General features: G+C 40.2%; 1 protein-coding gene and 1 long non-coding RNA gene across 6 annotated transcripts in view; one reads left to right on the top strand and one right to left on the bottom strand.

Annotated features, from left to right (window-relative positions):
• Positions 1-17095, top strand: part of LOC139787651 (uncharacterized) — a 376416-nt gene that overhangs the window by 67162 nt on the left and 292159 nt on the right. The window lies entirely within an intron of this gene.
• Positions 1-17095, bottom strand: part of FGD4 (FYVE, RhoGEF and PH domain containing 4) — a 103729-nt gene that overhangs the window by 44213 nt on the left and 42421 nt on the right. Inside the window, exon 1 of one of the 5 annotated variants that reach the window (XM_071769173.1) lies at positions 9911-10171. The exons of the other annotated variants lie outside the window; for them this stretch is intronic. Coding sequence (XP_071625274.1) covers positions 9911-9926 — 16 coding nt within the window. The 5' untranslated portion in view covers positions 9927-10171. Of the gene's footprint in view, positions 1-9910; positions 10172-17095 lie in introns of those variants that run through there. 5 annotated transcript variants of the gene reach the window in all.

Below are 17095 nucleotides of genomic sequence, written 5' to 3'. Positions count from 1 at the left end.
TGCTGGTACATACCCAAATAGATTTTAAGAATTACTGAACTAAGCCCAAACTATTTGAAAATTAGAAGGATAGAGGAGGAGAGCAGGAAGTCTGGAGGTTCAAAGCTCTCTCAGGAAAAAAACCTCTACCTTCCTCCAAAATCTCTTAAATGCTCTCCTTTCAACTTGGTTATACATCTGTGGTTTAATGCACTTCACCTCTCCCACTGCAGTGGTGACAGAACTGTGAATGTTTTGCAGCTGGAGAATAGTGCAAGAATTCATATTAATACTCCAGTCTGTGCAGATGAGCTCTAAAGGTTAAACATCAGAACAGCCTTTACTGTGGTGCAACTGCTGAAATGCTGTGAACAGTTGAAAGCCCAGTGCTCTAAAAAGATTTAAAAAAAAAAAAAAAATCCCTTTTGCTGAAGTCAGGAGAGCTGTCTAGCTGAAGAAATTTGTTTTCTTTCTGGAAGAAAGTGCTTCTCAAAAAAAAAAAAAAATTAAAAAAAATTAAATATCAGAAGGTTTAGAAAGATCAGCATCTGTTAAAGGATTAGTTCAGATTCATACACTGGCAAAACAGAAACATGTAGGGTTTTCTCTTGAAAAGCTGTTCTCCAGACACAGGCAAAAATATTCTAAGTTCAATATAAGAGGTAGACCATATTCTAGGAATAATGAAGATGTAAAGCATGTAAATAAGGCTCTTATTTTTCACTGCATAGGAACATTCTTACAACTACCAAACAAATATTATCCTCACTTTTGTACCATTTATTTCATGGAGTACATAAATCTTCAAGTAAATATGGTAAGCATGATTTGTACATAGCAAAAAATGTATTGATGCTACTCTTTTAATTCAATGTGAATGCACTCACAACATTTGATGGTGAAGTTAAACATAATACTGAGTTTAAAACTGGCTTTTTAAACACTTTAAACATAACACTTGCTACACAATACTTGCTAAAGTTTAGTAAATATTCAGCTTCTGTGAGAAGATCTGCTACCTTGCACAGTAACAGAGAGAAGATGTTTCCAAATTGTGGTATGTGTGCAGAGAGAGCAGTAATATAGAAGGAGAACTAAAATAACCTTCACCAAGTTTAGCTACACACAACACACAGATAGTGTGGTAGATAGTCTAAGGAGAGAAACAGCTTTGACTTTTGAAAAAATTTCAGTTCTAATAAACTAAGATAGATTATGCAGAGCATCAGTGATAGAACCCAATTCTACCTAGACACGTACCCATATCTGCTTGAATTAAGATTAAGCATTGCTGCACTGGTCTGATTTGAGGGCATTCACAAAACTCAAGCATTCCTTGTTGCCTCCCTTATGCTTTCTCAAGCTTTATAATTGCTGGTTGGAAGAAATGATGCATTTTTCCCATAGTAACTTTAATTTTTTTACTGAAATAGAACTTATAGTAACAGCTACTAAAGATCTACAGTTTACCAAATTATCTGCTACAGATGCCACCCCATTTAAATAGGTTACAGGCTTCAGGACTGTAAAATCCAGACTTCAACAGGAAGCACTGAAATGTTAACAAACTAAGATTAAACATCAATAACCTTCTGATCTCAGTCTCAGTATACTGTATATCATGCAAAGTAAAGGATGGAATGGTGAACTTCACATTCCCTGCAAATGTCCTGCCAACACTGACTAGAGCAGGCAGACTCAGCATGCTTAGTCTGTCATACTGTCTGGCTGCAATCTTTGTTCTTTTGGCTCTGATTTAATAGTCATTTCCATGCAGGCAGTCCTGTGCATCTGCTGTAAGTTTTAGTAAAACGAATAAGGCAGCGTTTAATGGGATTATTATTCAATATTTGTCTAGATTTTTGATTAACACAATAATATAACATGTGCTGCTGGCGTTGTTCCAATAAAACAAAAAAAAATGCTGTACAAGACTTCACGAGGCTTGTTCCCAGACTGAGTCAAAAATATTTCCTTAGAAGTAGTCATGGCTTCTCCATACAATATGCACAGATTACAGAACATTCCTCATCAGAGAGGGCACATTCTGGATTGGGGAGACGAAAAGTGAGGGAAGGGAACACAAAGCAAGTTTAAAAAACAAAACAAAACAAACCCAAACAAAAATAAACCACAAAAGACCACCTTCAGCATGTGAAGTTTTTAAAATTAAAGTTATTTGATGGAAGTCCAAGTGGTGTAGGCTAAGAATGTGAGCTAGTTGTCTAAAGCAAAACTGAAGAAGACACAGCAAATAACTTTTTAAAACTGTATTTAAAAGACACCATTTCAAGCCTTCTGATAACAGTCCACGTGCAGTCACCATCTCCTACACCTTTTCCTTGCTGAACCACTGCTTTCATACTGCTGTCTACAGTCTCAAAGTACCACCGCTCTCCAATCACACAGTTTTTGGAGGCTCCCAGTGGTCAAATGGCACCATAGGGTCAGAGAAGCTGGGGGTTTAATGGTGACTGCAGGGACAGAATTACAGAGCACTGCTCGTGATACAGGTGGTGAAGGCTGCAAGTCACAGAGACAAGGTGTGACAATCCTACTCCTGGCCATTGCTGTTGTACTTTCCTACTCTCACCTCTTCCCCCAGTGCAGGGAAGGGAGGCCTTTGGGCTTTGTAGCTTCTCCATCTGGCTGGAGCTCCAGAAACCTGGCACTGCTGCTCACCTTCACCCCAGGAGAGCCAGGATGCTGGAGGGAGCAGGCAGAACAACCCAGGGCAGTGGCTGAAGCACGGCAGCATCTCCCTTGCCTAGAAACCATTGATGCAGGACAGGCTGCTTGCTATTTCAAAGCAGTAGCTTGTGACTGAGGTCCTCTGACAAAAACACAGCAGTCTCTTAGGTACTCAGGAGTCACCTACACACTGGGACAATGGCTTTGCTGATAGTGGTTGTGCATCAACTATTTAATGGGGGTTTCTTATATGAATAGAGACAAGCAACATTCAAACTGTGTCTCTAGAAAGGCCTAATATTGCATTAAGAGCTCCGGGTATGAGGAATTGTATTTACAGGAACCAGGGACTGCTCTTTCACATACTTAGTTTCTCCATTGCACAACATTCCCTCAAACCCTTGTTTACGCTTTGGTCTTTGAACATGTATTATCAAGCCCAAAAATCTAAAGAGAAAATATGGCATAGTGTTCTTCTACTTGTAGAGATTTTTCTCTACATCATTTCTCTACATCTCATCATTTTCAGCTGCTTCAGATAATTTTTCTTTCTTTTTATTAAGCCCATCTACAAGATTAAAGAGGTGACCAGAGTTCTTGACCCTACAAGCCATCTACCATGAGCTTCATGTAGTTAAGAACCTCAAGGCTACCACACACACAAAAAACACCAAGAAAGAAAATGGGTACAATAAGTAACAGCAGCTTCATTGCCCCAGGATAAGGCAGGGTAGGTTGATCCTATAACTTGAGTCAGCCACCCTACATGAGGTAACTTGAGGTAATTCCTCCCTCCTTGTCAGCACACCCATTGGCCAGTGCCATAACACATGATGGCAACTTTCAGCTCAAGAACTGCTTCTCATATGGCAGTGTTCCACAAGACCATGAGCACATTCTGACTGTGTATCTGAACCTCTTTGCCCTTCACAATCATGCTAAAAATAGTGACCCCTGTATTTAAGGGTCACTTCCTTCCCTCCTCACCCCTTAACAGCTCTTTATAGCTTCCTACACGTGTGACAGAGGAAGGGGCCTGAGTAAGGTTGTTTGGCTTTCTTGAGCTCCTGCTGCATTAATAGCCACTTTGATGATGAACCCAACCATGAGAAAGATGAACAGGAGACACCTTCACTAAATTTTCTACAAACTTTTTTTTCATTCTAGTCTTCTGTGCAGTGCTGTCTGAGGCAGCAATGTTCCCTCTACAACTATTAACACTGACATTTTTTACTACAAATTTTTCAATTTACACCGGTGCTTTTTGCACGGAGGGCAATAATAATTTTCAGAATGTCCTGAGCTCCTATTTAATTAATAAGACACCTATTTAATAAATAAGAAAACCTTTTCTGAGACAAGACTGTGGCACCGAGCCCTGTGTGTTCCTTTCCCTTTATTTGTCAAGCCTTAAGATGATTTATTTTCTTCTTTTCATAGATAAGACAACCAGCATGACAACCTGCTGGGCAGCACAGTCTAACTTCAAGTCAACAACAGTACCTGCACTACTGGGGTCATGTGAAGGAAAAATGCAGCCAATCTCCTCTCTCCTACAAAACACTGGGATGCCTCAAGATGACACATCAGCATATACTTACTGTGCTGATGGAGTGATAACTCAGACACTGAGAACTCCACTTCTATACTTAATAAGTCATTAAGAAATAAGTGTGTTTAGATTTTAAGAAAAATATGATCAGGCTTTCAAAAAAACACTGGTGAATTTGATTTAACTACAAATTTCACCATTTTGCAAGATATTGCTTCAGAAAACTTGTCTAACAGGTCAGTCACTGACCTTTTCATCTCCTACTCTGCAAAGTTATCTTTTTAGTTATTTCACATCCACCTCAACCTAGAGCTATTTTAGAAAATATACACACGCTTTGAGACATGAAACCCGATATGTCAGCTGATAAAAGGACTGCTAAGGGAAAGCAGTTTTAGAAACAGGATGCTAAAAAACAAAAAAACCAAAGAACAACAAAAAAACCCACGGACTGAAAGGGGAAAAAAATTAATCTAATTACACAAGGCTGAAACTGCAACTGGTCTATTATTTTAGAAGATATGAGCAGAAGTTTTATAAACCCTGTATGTAAACTTTGAGAGCATTCAAGTAAACATATAAATACACAATATAATATGTCAAAAAATGCAGAACTGCCAAAGATCCAAAGAGAAGTCAATTATGCAATACAAGCCCATAAAATCACTGACAGATAGAAACTGCTTCCCCATATCCAGTTGCTGAGGTAATTCGTGTCCATCCAGCACCTGCCAATCCAAAGCCCATCCAGCAATCAGCTGTCATGGTCACAGTTGTTCCACCCACTCCTTCCCTTCCCTCCCCTCCTCCTGGCTGCTGGCTCCCACCTCTTTCTGTCCATCAGTGCTGGCATGCATTTAGCCTTAGGATGCAGTCTGGGAAAGTTAAGCCACCAGAAATGTAACCTCACCAAAAAAAAAAAAAAAGGAAAAAGTGGCATCCAGTTTCATGCGTTCGTTCACCTTAGATGCACTGGAGCTTGGGCAAAGCTGCAGATTCAGTGATGGGGAAAGGAAGTAGCTACCAGATAATAGTCATTCTTTTAAATCAGATCTCAGAGGGGTTGGAGTGAACAGCAGGGAAGGAAAAGAAAAAGTAGATCAAAAAAGTATGTTCTAAAAACATACGGCTTCAGATTTATAGTAATATGCCCTAATTAAAGAACAGGCTGCAATGGTATTAACCACACAATAACGTCACAACAGGCTACCAGGCAGTTATTACTTTCTGTCATATGAAAGATTACAAGTAAATATAAAATGATGAATTTGATAAAATAGAGGCAGAGAGGAGCAGGCAGTTGCTCATCCCTCACAGCAGCCCCAGTGGTGCAGCTGTGGGGCACTCTGGCTGCTCAGTGGCAAATGCCTTTCCCTTGCAAAGCCAGGGGCAGGGGCTGCCAGGCTCCCCAAGCACTTCAGTCTCCCTGCCAAGTAATTAACCACCAACGTCCACGAAACACAGGAAAACAAGCAGCTCCCGGAGCTGGGAATGCTCACTGGCAAAACTGCAGCATAAAGAACCCAAATCTGGACACTTCACAAGAACTTAAGTTCTTCCTGCTTTTGACCTGGTTGGAAAAAAAAAAAAAGAAAAAAAAAAAAAAAAAAAAAAGGAAGAGGAAGAGTAGCCACAAAAAGCCCAGCTTAAGTACATTTCAGGCCTTCCTGTGAAGTAATTGAGAAAGGACTTTCCTTGCCTAGTCCCTTTAAAGCCTACCATAATTATGCCAACTTTTATACCGTTTCTTGTCCATAAGGAACAAAGAGATCACCATTTCAGACTAACTCATAAGCATTCTTAGAGTTCATAAGCATTTTTACAGAAGTCAAAGGAAGTCAATATAGAAGGAAGTCAAATACAAGTTGCCCGGAATCCAGAAAGGGAAAAAATCCCTTAGCCCCACATTGCCATAGAAAAACACTGTTCATGATGTCCAAAGTATTCCAGACTAACAGACTCCAGACTAACAGACCAGGACATCAGTGCATTTACCTCTTGAACTTTATACAGATTGAAGCAGCACTACATTTTATGCTATGAGATACAAGAGATACAAATTCAGAACAACCCTATCGTCTTCTCTTTTTTTTCAGACACCCCCTGACTATAGGATGAATTTAAAATGTCATTTCATAAAACTTCTTAAGTTGGAGAATTAAAATAATTTTGATGCAGACTTGAATGAAGATTTACCATGCTGTTCTGAAAACCTTAACAGTCATCTCTTTGGGGGTGCAAATGGATAGAAAATGCTTTAAAAAAAAAACAACAAAACCCAATGAGATGTAAAAATAACATTAAACCAAACAAAAATTCAAGAAGAGAAATAATTCTGTAACAGCTCAAGTTTTGTCCAACACATCTGAAGGATGTGTGGCATTTCACTTCAAAAATGAAAATGTCCCAGGACAGACCAAAAAAAAGCTGCTCAAACCCAAGCTGCAGCTCCCCTAGATAGAGTGAGACAGCCTCACACAAAGAAGAGGAAGTTTTATCCCCTCCACATCCCTGTAGCTCCCACTGCTCACTTCTTACCAGCTCTGGCACTCACTGGGTTTCTCTCTAGGCAGATATCTAAGCAGATACTGGTTTTATCACAGGAGTTTTGTGCTGTGTGAGTGAGTAAGTGAGCGAGCTGAACTGGCACATGGATGAGACCAGAAGTTTGGGAAAGTCCCAGGGAGGGACTGGGCAGCCTTTTGGCAGCAACTGGATCACTTGAGCTCTTCACACAACTGCAGACCAACAAAATGCTGCTGACTCCTATGCAATATTTACCATTTTCATTAGGGCCTCAGTTTTTGGCATCAGAAGAAAGAGTATCAAAATATTCATTTAAAAAAAGCTGATGGCTTGCATGCTGGGGAAGAAAGTTTTCCAAAACAAAGAGTAAATAAAATCTATGAAATTACTCTTATAAGATAATACTTGCTTAAGGCTAAAAATTTAATTTCTTTTATAATACAAGGTTTGGCAATACTCCAATCCCTCTCCACCTTAAATGACCTAGCTCAGTTTCCCGTTCTTCTTGGTGTTTTTTTCCCTCTTTTTTTTTTTTCCTCTTTTTTATTTAGTGAAAGGTCATGATTGTAAGGGCTTTTTTTTATAAGCAAGCAAAAGCAGTCACAACATGTTCAATATTTTATGTCAATCTAAAGAAAGATTGTGTTTCCTAGCTACCTACCCTTCCCAAGGTCAAACATTGCCTGTCAAACTGGAAGGAACACACAGGCACTAAATGTCCAGTCTCTCAATGTTAAAGGAACTTAATCCTTGTGTTTTAGAATTATTATAAACGCATGGGGTGACAGTGGAGGGGATGGGGAAGAGCAACATTCCATAGCTATCTTGAATTTTTAGTAAAGACAACAAATTCATTGAGTTTACAAGCCCTGACCTGTACCATTAGTCTGTCTGTCTCTGTTTATATAGCACCTACACATAAAAGATTAAAATAAGACTTAGGGTGCTGCAGACAAAAGGCAAAGCATAGTGATAGTACTAGTGAAAATAAGTCTCCTACTTACTGTTTACTTTGTTTACAAAGCAAAATGACATTGCTTTAAAGTCAGTTTCTCAGCAATGCTTTTACCCTATAGCAAATACAACAATTAAAAAAGAGGGGAAAAAATTAAAAATAGAGGAATTCTATAAAGTTCCAGTCTTCAAAAACATTAAAGCTCCAGAAAAGGTACATTCTGTGTCATTTCTGTATTTCTTATTGACCTCTACTACTTGGAAAAACTGCTTTGCTCCAGCACCTGGACACACTCTCAATTGCATGTGAGTGAAAGCAATGAATAAACTGACATCTGAATTTATACCTTCCTATAGGCACTGCCCCTTCAGCTGTGTTGTTTCCTTCTCACCCAGCCCCAGCAGCCTGTACTGGAAGGATTTCTTTCCAGTTTGGACTGGAGGCAGCCAGTGCCTCAGGAAGCAACTCACTGCTTATCTCAGGTGCTGTTTAGGAGTATCCAGGGGTATTTCTCCACTTGGTTTCAAATCCATACAGACTCCAACTACTTGTTGTGACCTTTTCTATGCATACTGTCTATATCCATAGTCTCCTGACACCATTTTGAGATGGTATTTGTATACTACAGACTAACCTCTTCTCACCCTCAGGTATCTGCACCACAGTTCCTATGTTAACTGCTTTCAGACAGCTTCTAAATCGAGTCTGGGAAAATACGCTGCCTGGGAAATGCCATGATAATATAACCTCTGTCACCTTAAACCATACACAAACGTATTTGTACTTTACATATTTTACCTCTCAAAAAAAAAAAAAAAAAAAAAAAAAATCATAGCTTCATCAATATGTCTGACTTTCAGACTGTCACTGCTATATGCAAGCATGTTGTAGGTCTCTGCAAACTGACATAGTGCGAAGTAAGCTAAAGGGCAAGAGGGAAGATGAGTTGTAATACCAAAAATAGTAGCTAAAGCACCACACTGAGTTTCCTGAAAATCCATAAGAGCTTAATGCTCCATTTACAAGAAAAGAATACGTGTTATAGATCCTAGAAACAGCTCTGAACAGCTAGACCACTGGGGACAAGAAGTCTTCTGCATCCACATGTCAATTCTTCTCAAGATAAGGAACAATTATTATCAAAAGCTAGAGGAAAAGGCACAGTTTCAAACTTGATCATAAAACAAATAAGGAACCAAAAGAACAATTTAAAAAAACGTATTGTTTGTACCTAAGAAAAATCAGATGACTACAAGTACTCTACATCAGGAAAGCTGGGGTAGAGCTCTCTGCACGCATCTGCTCCATGATAATCTAGAAAACCGCTCAAATTCACACAGCCAGTAACTCCCTTCCCTCTCTTTAGTCTCAGAGGGCTTTCCAGAAGGACACTAGCATTCTGAACTGAAACCTTCCAGAGATCTGTTTCATCTATCTCTGGAAAACTTAATTCAGAAAATTCACTGTCTTACATTAAGTTAGGGTTGGGTAAGCCTTACAGTTTTATTTACCCTAAGTTGAACTTTTCTCAGACCGAAAAATGCATTGGATTACAAATAAAGCAGTATTTTCAATAGTGGTATTTAAAATTATGTTACGAGAGTATTTGAAATGGAAAAAATCCAAACCTCTTACTGGATGGTGCAACAAAACATTCTGTAAGCCAATTCTGCACATTAAATGAAGCATAAGCATCAGTTAAATGGATTACTGCAACATCGTATGTGAAAAGCCCAACGTAAGTCAGAAGTGTACAACTAATTCCTAAAACAATGAGAGAGAAAATTCTTAGAGCCCATGCTGACTTATAGAAGTGTCCTATAGAAAGCTTGAAGCTACAAACACAGTTCAATGAATCTGGCAAGTTAGCCGGGAACAGAAACTGCTTACAAACATCACAGAACTAATTTGCTTTTAAGAAACTCTCGAGCTGGTGAAAGCAGCAGGAAAAGGAGCCAAAAGGAGCAGAGTTTTCAGTGTGGCAGATGTATCAGGCAAGCCGTTCAAGAGACTGCAAGCTTTTTTACTGAGAATAGGAAGAAAGAGCCACCAGAGCATTCCAGCTGTATTGCATCACAAGGCAGCTGGATGTTCACCGGTTTGTTTTCTACAAACTGAGAAGTTTAACCCTTGGTGTCTCTGGACACAAATACACTCCAGCTCTTGAAGAGGTGAAGGTTTAACAGAAGCATCCCGTTCAGCCTTACCTGGTTCAGAAGACATGGTTTATAAATATAATCCAGTACCACTGCACGAGGAATTGCTTTTGCCAGGGTAATAACCCTACGCCAGGCTCACATAGACCCTGTTTACAAGACCTATAAGTTGCCAGAAAGGACTTCTCACCAGATGTCTGCTATATGCTGACAGTTTACATGCTGGGTCTTTCAATTACACTATGCTCCTCCTCTGAGAAGGCAAGCTTGTTTGGAGAGGAAAAACGTAAGCATGCAGACCAGACGGCTTAGAGAAGAGAGTGAAGTCTATTCACTATTAAAGAGGAAAAACAAAGGAATCAGCTTATGCAACCTACAAAGTGCTGGAGCAAGGAGGAGGAGGAGGAGAAGGAGGGACTACTGTAAGATGTTTTGTCTAATGCTACTCAAGCTACTACAGAAGTTTTGTCACTATTTATTGTACTGCTCTTTGAAATTAAAGCAGTATTAAGGTGAAAGGACATTTCTCTGGTTGGTACTTTGTTCTCTCTTTCTACTTTATGATGCTCATTTCTAATAATCTTTTTCGTTGAATAATCTGTATTTAAGTTCATGCCAAAAAGAAGTAAATACGACATGCAGCACGCAGGAGCAGTGACCAAAAAAATTTTACATTAAAAAACTGTAATGAAAAAATTAGCCTTTTTGGCACAGAGTGAAATTAACTGGAACAATTTTAAAACAATTTTCAAAAGGCATAAACTAGATATTTTGCTTCAGGGTAGAATACAAAGATATTAGAGTAAATCCCGAACTGTGAAAAAATCAGATTTTTAAAAAGCAAACCGATTAACGGAAAAGGGAAGTTACTGCAAGTAACTTTCCCCTATTGTTCACAGCTCTCACACCATGTGATCCCCAGCTGGCACACTTTCATCCCAGCAGGAGAAAGAAACGGATTTAAATCCAGCAGCCCTGTCAATTTGGATAATATGAATCAGAGCATAGCAGCCAGCTTGTCATTTGCTGCAGCTGGGGTCATCTACAACCACGATGTTGATCCAAACCACAGCTCCCTACAGCCCCTTCCACATCCGGCCACTCGTAGCCCTCACATTCAAGGCTACGAAGAAGCACGGTGCTCAAGAGCTGCTCTGAAGGAGAAGTACCAAGGGTTACTTGCGAAACAACCCACTGTTATGAATATCTGTTTTTCACTGAGGAGACAGCCCTCTGGAACAGGGCAGCCAACTACTTCCTTTCTATTACAGATGATGAACAGAGGGGTTATTGCCAAAACCAGTAAAAACAACTGTTTTCGCCCAGTTATTTCAACGCTTGGTGCATTTTTCTTCTCGAGATCACCAGATACAAGTTCCATGCATATGGATTTGAAATGTCAGAGGAACCCATTTTTAGCACTTTGACCAAGATTTGCATGAGTTGTTTTTGTTTTGAGCATTTATATTTAAACTGCTGGACTAGGAAGTTTCATTTCCTTATCCTTGATCCTTCCAGCAAGTAATCCCAGGCTCCTTCTTAAAGACACATACAAATTTTAGTCACCCAGCTCATCAATTCACCATTACAACAGAAAATAACAGTAGCTGAATTTCATAACCAGGCTAAGAGAACTCCAATATATTACATTTCTCTTTTGAAGTCCAGCTCCAAGGCTTCTTGAGTTTCCACCTGGAAATTCATCTACAACAGAGCACCTGCTCTCTCCAGAAAAGCCTTTGCAGAGATACGTTTTCTGCTCCATTTCCCACATCTGAAACAAACCCATTTCCCCACCAGCCTGGCTTGTCCAGCTGAAAGTAAGGCTTTGTCAGCCTTTCTTCAGCCTGGGGTACTCTTCCCAACCCAGGAAAACCACTGATAACGCCTCTCAGACAGATTTTAAATTCAGATATGCTCAGCAATGAAGTTTTCAATTTTCACACAAGCAACACAGTAAGAAAACTGTCAGGAAAATAGTTACAAGACAATACAAGAAGCAATTATTTTAGATAAGCAGCTACATAAATGCTAGTTACTGACCACTGTGAGCAAAGAGAAGAGAAGAGAAGGGGTCACAGAAGGAAAAGCAGGGGCTGGATGGGAAATCAAGGCTCTCTTTCCGGGATTCATATATAACAACTGTTACAAACTTTGTAAAGTGACGCATGTGGGAGGGATGACATTTGAGCCACCAGACTCTGTGCTCCATCCGTCCCTGACACAGGGGATGAGGCAGAGAGCAGGCAAGAAGTCAGAGCTCCAACCAGCCCCAAAAGGGCCACCTTGGACCGGGCTGGCAGCTCCCTGGCTCACAACAGCCCACAGAGTAACCACAGCCCTGCTATTGCTCAAGGGAAGAGAAGGAATTTTACATGGTTATGGAAACTGTGGATGTTACTTCATTTCCAGAAGAAGCAATGTTAAAACAGGTATAAAAAAAGTCTCCAAAACCCAGCTTCAAAGCACATGCTTAACTCCTCCCTCTTTAAAAAGGGTAAAAGATTGTTTTATCTCTATTTGATTAGTTGGCAGAAAAGGGCATTTAGGAGATATTAAAACTGATATAATGGGCACATCTTCTCGACCTGTTTCCCTGGTGTCACGTGAGTTTTGTAACTTTGCTTACCCTAAGACATCTGCAAAGTACAAACTGCACAATGTAGTCGTATTGTTAAGTATTAGTTGAAAACTCATCAACAAGATGTGTATCTATGTCTTACCTCTCACCAGACCATGCCTGTGAGCTAAAAAAAAAAAAAAAAAAAAAAAAAAGTTAATTAAAAAATAAAACTAGTCTTAAGCTTCTCTAAAAAGCAGATTAAGAGGCATGGAGAACAAGTAAATAAATTGTTCTTAATATTGTGTATTTAAAATTGTACCAACAAAACAAGTAGTTGGTGTAATTTAGTGTAAGATAACTAGTCAAACTAAGTGTAGAATGTTTTTTAGTCCAGAAAATTTTAGTCCAGCAGATTAGTTCTATGAAACTAAGTTATTTCAAATCAGAATTATTGGCTCATATATGACTTCATCACTCGAATAATTAAAGTTTTCTTACAAGCACCTTGAAAAAATACATGGCACTTACTTTGTTTTCCACCTCCAAACACTTTTCAAACTAAACATCACAAGCTTTCTCTCAGGCCTTTTTTTTGCATAAAAGGGGACTCAAATAATTTACCTGACTCATTTGAATATTCTTAATGTGATGAAGCTGGCACTGAAAAAGAAGTCACATGGGTACTGTTAGGAAGCCTGGAAAGCTGAACTGAGTATTACAGAGCTACATGAGCAGCCACACTGACTGACACACACCCCCAAAAACAAATCAACTCATGTGACAGTGAATCACAGCCCAGCATGCAGTCTGGCTGTCTTCAGCTGGCTCCTCCTCACTACAGACTTCAGGCACCAAGTGTTTGAAGAGGTTTGCTGAGGATACTGCATCAGGACATGACACAAAGTTTCTGCACACCAGTGATGGAGAGGGACTTGTGCCATCCAAAGGATCAGTAACCCTCATGTGGACCTAGCACAGAATGCACTATGAGCACTTCTGAACTCCAATGTATCAGTGCTTTGCACTGAAAGCACTCCCCAACTCTTTTTCCCTGTAAGAGATCTTTAGACATTTCAGTGAGTCCAAGGGAGGTGTAAAAGCACAATTTAATTGGCACCTTTCACAGGGACACCAGTACCATAAAGTAAATGTGGTTGACTCACCCTGTTATTTACCTTTCTCCCTTCTCCTGTATGCTTGAGTATGTCAAAAGCACAGCAGCTTAGTCCAGAGCAAAAATGCAAGTATGCTTTGTCTTTACTCCAGAACAGTTTCTGAGATGCTATTAAAAACCTCTCTCAAAATCCCAGAAGTAGTCTGAACAGGGGTCCAACCTGGCTCACAGCTATTCTTAGGACAATGGGATTAGCTACCAAGATAGCCCACATCCTTGCCTAAAAGCAACTTCAAGATTTGTCAGGCCTTTAATGTCAGACCTTTTCATGTTTCTTGGTATAGTTTAAAATCAGTAACAAGTGATTTTATACAGAAGGCTGGATGGCTATAAATCATCCCTGGGAAAAAAATAGAAAAAGAAATCCAAAGCACACAACTTGCTATCTCAAAGGACACTTTCAAAACCACAGATACTCAGAAATGTGTACTGCCTAGGTCAAAATCTGGGAGACAGCTGCACTGCCCCAGGCATGCTAAACAAAAGTGACCATGTGCCCTTCCTGTCTGCACCTTCTTACTGTGCTGAAGCAATGAGTATCCTCTACTTTCTTTTTGAGCACTATGAAAGAGCTCAAGTGAAGCCCACTACCACTGCTGCTTTCTGGTTTCTTCTGATTGTAGTGCCTGACACTGCAGGGTCTTCCTGACTCTGATCACCATGGGTGGATAGTAAAACTGCAGAGTCAAAAATAATGCAAAGTAAGTGGCTTAAGAAGAAGTCAAGCAGCCAAGTACCAAGAGCAACAAACACGGGAAACCACCATATGGATGTTTAGGCACTTACCCTCTCTCCAAAGGAGAAGGAGATGAAGCACAAAAGGATGTGGTTAATGTTAGAGTAGTGTTTCAGTTTAGTTTTTCTACCATCAAGATGAAGAGAACCCACTCCCATCATTTCCCCTTGCAACTATATCACGTTCATCTCTTAAAAAATGTCCAGTCCATGATGAGCCAATGCAACCTGGCAGGCAAAGCAAACTATTTCATTCCAGGTGAGCAAGCTGCATCAGTGTTTTGTACAACGTGACAAGCTCCAGGAGGTGTGTCATGATCATATTGCAACAGAGCTCAGGGCAGAGGGAAGGAACATGGTGGCCTTTCCCAGTGCCAGGCTGTCAAGTTACCTCCCTTCCCACACCTCAGCTAGAGACAGCAATGGGGGCCACCTGAGGGCTGCAGAGATTAATGATGATAAAAATCATAGAACTACAGACTGTGTTGGGTTGGGACATTTAAAGGTCATCTTGTCCAACCCTCATGCAGTGAGCAGGGACACCTTTAACTGGGTCAGGTTGCTCAGAGCCTTGTTAAGCCTGACCTTGAATGTCTCCAGGAATGAGGGTTCCACCACCCCTCTGAGCAAGCTGTTGCAGTGTTTCACCATCCTCACAGTAAAGAATTTCTTCATAATGTATAACCTAAATCTGTCCTGCTCTAGTTTAAGCTCACCACTCCTTGTCCTATCACTACACACCCTTGTAACCAGTCCCTTTCCAGCTCTCCTGTAGGCCATAATAAGATCTCCCCAGAGTTGCCATCTTCCAGGCTGAGGCGTGCTCGGGTGCTCCAGCCCTTGGATCATCTTTGTGGCTCTCCTTTGGACTTGCTTCAAAAGGTCCTTGTCCTCCTCCTGTGTTGAGGATACAGCACTCCAGGTGGGGTCTCAGCAGAGCAGAGGGGCAGGATCACCACTCTTGAGCTGCTGGCCATGCTTCTTTCAATGTTGCCCAGGATGCAATTGGCCCTCTGGGCTGTGAATGCACATTGCTGGCTCATCTCCAGCTTTTCATCCACTGCTACCCTGAGTCTCTTTCTGCAAGGCTGCTCTCTATCACATCATCCCCCAGCCTGCATTGATGATGAGGATTGCATTTACCCAGTTTGCAGGACCTTGGATTAAACACTTTAGCCGTGAAGTGCTGACAGAGACCTATGAACGGGTAGATGAAAGATGAAGTTCATGCATGGTTGCCCAATATCTTCAGGAGAAACAAGAAGAGAGAGTTTGTGTGCAGCCCAAGAGCTTCCTTATGCCAAGCTAGTGGCTGGGTGCCAGCAAAGGAACATCCTGTCTTCCTCTCCTTGCACTGGGTCTTGTCTGGCACCACAGCAAACCCATTCAGTTCAGTAATCTGCCACAATCTGCCAAAACATATAATTTTCTTCTTTTGGATTGTTCTGTTAATTTAGCAGACTGATGTGGCCCATGGGGTCTGATAAGCATCAGAGTGAACAGGAGAAAGTGGGAGAGAAGGCCAAGCACTTTCCAGAAAGCAGAGATAGTTGTCTGCTCTCTTGTTAAGCTGCATCTTTCGAGGTTTGTCATACAGGCATGTGAAGAAGAAAGAAACAGCTCTATGGCAACTGAAGATTTTCAGGAATATAGTGTATAAAAAGATGGTAGAAAATTGTAGATTAATCAAATGACCAAGAAAAAACAAGTGAGCATGCGGAAAAAAGGGAGAAGGAAAAGACAGAAGAAGGCCAGGCAGAGAATATGAGGAATGGGTATCCAGGATTGCTGCAATAGGGAAAAGTAACAATAGTATCTTAAAAATATGGGTGTCTAGCCCTCCAGCAAGATGATAAACACTATGGGAAACTCTGGATCTGCTGCCTAAACAAGTTTGTTGAAAGGACACTTTCACAGACAGTTCTGAAATCACTCTTCCATCACTCCCACCCCTAGCTTTCCTAGCTGACATGCAAGGAGATTTAAGACTAGAAATCTCAAGGCAAGTGTGATGTGTGAACAAAACTACCATGACATGATTAGAAAGTAAAAAGCAGCATTTTTCTATCTTTTTTTAGCTTTCTTCCAGTTCAGATGTATTGTGTGCCCCAAAGGGAAAGACTGTGGCTGCCAAAAACTCAAAGACATGCAATAAAAGTTCTTAGGGGAAAAGTCTGCCTTTTTGCCCTATGCTTGTAAAGCATTTGTCAGTGTAGAGCATTTGTCAGTGTAGCATCTTTGTGTCCACAATTTATTCCAAGCATAAAAATAATATCAAAAAAATAATTCAGTGGTGGTTCTTCAAAACAAACAAAAAAATATATTAAAGATCATTGACTGCTAACTCAGCAACATCTGCTCCATTTGCAATTACAAAAGGAGTGCTTCCGCAGTGGGGCAACCATATGCTTTACAATAACCACATAAACCCATTCTTCTGTAGCTTAAAGCATTTCTCATTCTAAAAAAAAAATAATACGTGAATCTGTGACTTATTTTTCCATTAATCTTTTCTAGGAAAGAAAGATCAGCAATTGCTAAAAGATTTTTGGTTTCAGATGTGGGAAGTGGACAAAGGCTTTACCTTTATCAACTGGGTTTGATTTGTCAGTTCTCCTGTTTTACAAAAAATGGCTTAACAGTTCAATATTTCTTGTACCTCTCACACACACACACATATACATATATATATATATATAACAAAAGTGGAAGTTTCATGTTATGATTTAGGGAAATGACAATGACTATTTGTAGTGTTATCCAC

This window comes from Heliangelus exortis, chromosome 1, assembly GCF_036169615.1.
Source record: "Heliangelus exortis chromosome 1, bHelExo1.hap1, whole genome shotgun sequence".
Taxonomy (NCBI): domain Eukaryota; kingdom Metazoa; phylum Chordata; class Aves; order Apodiformes; family Trochilidae; genus Heliangelus; species Heliangelus exortis.
Note: the sequence above shows the minus strand (reverse complement) of the source record. Positions and strands in the feature narration are given on the sequence as shown.